Below are 5,131 nucleotides of genomic sequence, written 5' to 3'. Positions count from 1 at the left end.
AGAAACGTTTCGTCTCTCATCCAAGAGACTTCCTCAGTCTGACTGAGGAAGTCTCTTGGATGAGAGACGAAACGTTTCTACATTTATTTATTTTTTATTTGCTTTGTTGTTGTTTTTTTAATGTCCAGAGGACCAGATTTATCTTTTTTAGATTTTTCTACCTGGATTATTGAGCATGCATCAGGATATTATTAACTGTAGTATTTTTTATTTTTAACTTAATACTTGTGATGTAGTGTTGCACATTTATAACTGTAATTCTTGCAGTGTGTCACATTAAAAACTAATGTTTGTGGTGTTTCACATTAACTAATGTTTCATGTTTTTCACAATAAAAACTAATATATGAAATGTTTTGAATTAATATCTGTAATATTTATGGTGTTTCATATATCCATATAATTTGAAGTGTTTCACATTAATAACTGTAATTCTTGCAGTGTTTCACATTTATATCTGTAAAATTTTGAAGTGTTTCACATTAATAGTTGTAATATTTCATTTCAATTCAGTTTATTTCTGTAGCTCCAAGTCCCAACAGACGTCGTCTCAGGGCACTGTACAAAAACACTCACAGATGTTAAAAAAGGCACTTAGTAAATGTTATCTATCTAAGGAAGCAGCAAATTGCGTTGAACCTTCACTTTGTCGCAGTCTCCCATGTTTTACATAAATATCTGTAATATTTGCAGTGCTTCACATTAATGACTGAAATATTGATGAGAGGAATCAACCTGAACTGTCTGAGGACGAAGGAGCCAATAAAAAAACAGCCTGATGGAGCCACACAGCTCACCCTTCTCTCAGAAAGTAAATGACCAACTATTGTGCAAATAGTTAACTCTGCAGCTACAAACCACAGAAACCTTGGAACATCCATCTATTTGCGTCCTGATAGGAGTCCATTATGCTGCGGGGAGGTTTACGCAGCCAGCGGCAGGAAGTGGACGGCTTACGGTCCCTGAGCTCCCCGTTCTTCCACTGAATCCCCTCCCAGAGACTTCCAGTCCACCCTCCATTTAGCTGCCCACAATGGGAGCTAATACAGCAGAAGCAGCACTCAGCGTTCGCCCACAGACGGCCCAATCAGCCCATATCTGCTGCTGCCGCTCATATCAGGAGGAGGAAATGAGCTGTTTCTTCTGCCGGAGACAGATACCAACGAGTCGCCTCCATGTAAATGTGTCAGAAATAAGAATCTGATTGGAAACAGAAGCACAATGTCCGCCATTGTGCTCAAAACGGACCAATCTGTTTCCTGAATGCGTCCAAATAATGTAAAATATGAAAATGTGTCCGAGGGCTGATTAACTCCTCGTGTTCAACCTTTTGACCTCCAGAATAACAAGCTGTCAACTCGTTTAGACTTCAGACGTCACGGTGAGGACTTTACTCTGCAGACGAGACATTTCACACTTTTACAAAAACTGAAGTCAAATCAAAGAGGCTTGTGTCGAACCTCAGAGACACCGGGACAACAAGAAGAAGCTAAACTATAATAATCTTATCAAGGTATGCAGAGTGTTAGGACTGATTTCACTGCAGGTCTCAATAACATCAACTGAAAATATATAAATAAATGCTGAGAAACAAACAAAAGAACGTCTTATACAAGTTCAAACTGATCATAAATATTAAAAGTGGAGGAACACTAACACATAATTATTATTAATTATTAATCACGTATAAACACCTGACCCTGTCATCTCTTTCCATTTTCCCTCAGCGCTTTCAGAATCCTTCTCTCAGTTTCAGTTCTTGTTCCTGAACCTTTTCAGCAGGTTCTGATTAAATCTGAATAAACTGAAGTGGAGGTGAACAACTGAAGAACTTTCAGAACAACAAGCTTCTCCAGCACATGAACAGAATCTAAAAGCTGAAGGTTACAAAAGAAAAAGCCAGCAGCCGGTGAAAAGTTTTTTGTAAACGTTTCCTGTACCTAGAAGATTCCCCGCCTTATCCCTGACCTGCGTAACGATGCAATAAATGGCGATGCTCTTCCTCCGCGTTTGTTTTTGATCAGTTGTGTTGATCCATGGGCGGGGCTTGGACAAGAGTTCTCATTTATCTGCCGAGGCTTCTGATTGGTCGATGCTGGGGGCGTGACACTGCGTCAATTTTCAGGCAGTTCAGAATTCAAAATGGCGGCTACTCGCAGCAACAGTAAGTAAAACTTTGTTACTTTTATTAGCAGTGTAGTATTTATTTACCATTTAGTCATCAGTACAAGATATATTGCCAACAGACTCGATAAGCTCGTCAAGAGAGCTGGCTCAGTTCTGGGAGTGGACCTGCCGTCTCTGACAGACGTGTCTGAGCCGAGGATGCTGAGGAAACTGCTCCAGATCGTGAACAACACGTCACACCCCCTGCACTGTAAGAGGCCCAGTTAAAACACTGTTTGTACAGAACAGCACGTAGAGCGCTTATATTTGCATTGTTATTGTTTGAACGTGGTCAGCAACAGCGATGATGCAAGGAGCGTAACGTAAAAGTTTCATGTTTTGGTCGAACATTCAGAAGAGCTTGAAAAGAATGACAATTTGTTATAAAGATGACATTAAAACGAGGCCGTTTTGGCAAATTTTTAACGTTTCCGCCAGAAATACGCAAACATTTTCGTTAGAATTACCATTAAATGACATTAATCACTGTTAAAGTTAAACTACGGCCAAACTAGTCTGTTAAGACTTCGGTGACCAATGTGTGTAGGACTGTACACTGCCTGTGACTGATTGTGAGACGCTACTGTCTGTATTTGCGTGATAACCGTTTGTGTGTTCTTTTTTTTAATCTACCTCACGAACATGTTTGTGGACTCAATGAGGACAAGTCCTGTCCCAGGTCCTTTGTATCAGAGGAGGGACCCCACCACCTGAGGCTCTATCAGTGGAAGGACTAATAGATCCCAGTGAGTTGAGAGTTCCTGACAGTTTGAGGAGACACTGGAACAACTGGTTTGCTCAACAGGGCCTTAATGGCACAGCTGTTAAATTTTTACTAGAAATGTTGCTCCTCCTTGAATCGTCACCATATCGTGGTGGTAGAGTTTGTGTGCTTGAATGATCCTAGGAGCTATGCTGCTGTTGGGGGCAATAATCCTGGAAGGGTCTCCCAAGGTACATTGGTCCTAGGTGACAGCCCAAAGAGTGTCCCTTGCCCAGATGTGGGTTACCAGGGATCCACCCTGGACACAGGCATGTAGAAGAGTGGTATCTACCCATGGGGTCCGATCGGGCTCAGCCCAAATGAGCAACACGAGTTTGCATTCCTGTGGGCCCATCACCTGCAGGAGGGGCCATACGAGTCGGGTGCAAGATGCCATGGGCAGTGGCCGAAGACGGGGACCTTGGCACTCTGATCCTGACTTACCAAAGCTGGCCCAAATTGGTCATGAGGTCACTTCTTAAAGGTTTTCAAGTAAAGTACATGCCCTTACTAGAAGTACACAGTATGCTGTGTACATGACCTTTGTAAAAGTACACAGTATAGTGTGTACATGACCTCAGTAAAAGTACAGTTTACAGTGTGCATGGCCTTAGTAAAATTATAAAGTATAGTGTGTACATGACCTTAGTAAAAGTACAGTTTACTGTGTACATGGCCTTAGTAAAAGTACATAGTGTAGTGTTCTCTAATGAAACATTAAAGTTGTAAGAAAACTTAAACCTGTTCAAGCCAGATTAACATTGTTCTGAAGGAGGAGACAGTTTGAATAACTTTTCTCTAGTTTACTTTTAGAAGGTTGTCATGTATGTGTATATATATATATATATATATATATACAGTATATATATACTGTATATATATACTGTATATATATATGAATCCCACAAGCACGCAGTTGCAACTGTCATGAGTTCATCACATTACTGAGCTGCAGCTCCACGTCTTTTAATTTTTTTCTTCACACGTTGGCCTGCCTGACCGGCTCTGTTACTACCTCACTCGATGGTACAGAAGCGCAGCCTCCGGACCTCAGTGTGTCTCCTGAATGGACCAGACTGAATGGGTGGCTGAGTAGTTAGAGCAGTCGTCCTCCAATGCAAGAGTTGGGGGCTCGAATCCACCAGCAGTCACATGCCGAAGTGTCCCTGGGCAAGACACTGAACCCCTTGTTGCCTCCGATGTGTGTCCCATAGGTGACTGAATGTGATAAAGCTCTGATTAGCCTCTTTAGAATTATTTGTTCAATTAGCTTTGTGTAGATCTAGTATAGAGCTGTATGAATGGGTAAATGAGGCACAGATTGTTGTAAAGAGCTTTGAGTGCCTTCATAAGATAGAAAGGATCTACAGAAGTAGAGTCCATTTATCATTTACAGAGGCAGCCAGAACATGTCTCAAGGTTCCTTTGTGTGTTTCTAACGGGGTAAGATGGGATGAGTCAGCACCGAGTCCCTCTGGTTCTGGTTAAATCAGACAATGGGTCAGGAATGAGTCAGAAGCTGATGGTTCCGATGAGCATGCATCAGGAGATGGTTGTGATGGTTTCAGGACCAAATTTACTCAGAGATAAAGGTTCAAATGAAACCTTCATAAAGGAAATAAATATTGTGACTACTAACAATGTAGAAAACAGTAAAATTAAACCATCTGAGCAATAAAGTCAAAATAAACCATGTTTTATTATGTAAAATAAAACACCAACAGATTCTGCATCATTCAGGTTTAATCCAGATTAAATCCAGGATTTATTCAGGATTAATCCAGGTTTTATTCAGGATTAATATCCAGGTTTTAGTCAGGATTAATCCAGGTTTTAGTCAGGATTATTCCAGTTTTTTTTCAGGATTTATTTAGAATTAATCCGGGTTTTATTCAGGATTAATTTTTTTCTACCTGGATTATTGAGCATGCATCAGGATAGGATTAATCCAGGTTTTATTCAGGAATTATTCATGATTAATCCAGATTTTATTCAGGATTTATTCATGATTAATCCAGGTTTTATTCAGGATTTATTCATGATTAATCAAGGTTTTATTCAGGATTTATTCATGATTAATCCAGGTTTTATTCTGGATTTATTCATGATTAATCCAGGTTTTATTCAGGATTTATTCATGATTAATCTACATTTTGTTCAGGATTTATTCAGGTCTTATTCAGGATTAATCCAGGTTTTATTC

The 5,131-nt window shown here is 40.1% G+C and overlaps 1 protein-coding gene across 1 annotated transcript in view; it reads right to left on the bottom strand.

The window, feature by feature from the left end:
* gtdc1 (glycosyltransferase-like domain containing 1) overlaps nucleotides 1–5,131 on the bottom strand; it is an 11,571-nt gene that overhangs the window by 5,964 nt on the left and 476 nt on the right. The window contains exon 2 of the mRNA XM_037687158.1: nucleotides 244–260. Within this exon, the coding sequence (XP_037543086.1) occupies nucleotides 244–260 (17 nt within the window). The remainder of the gene's footprint in view (nucleotides 1–243; nucleotides 261–5,131) is intronic.

This window comes from Nematolebias whitei, chromosome 13 (genome assembly GCF_014905685.2).
Source record: "Nematolebias whitei isolate Nwh7 chromosome 13, NemWhi1, whole genome shotgun sequence".
NCBI lineage: Eukaryota > Metazoa > Chordata > Actinopteri > Cyprinodontiformes > Rivulidae > Nematolebias > Nematolebias whitei.
Note: the sequence above shows the minus strand (reverse complement) of the source record. Positions and strands in the feature narration are given on the sequence as shown.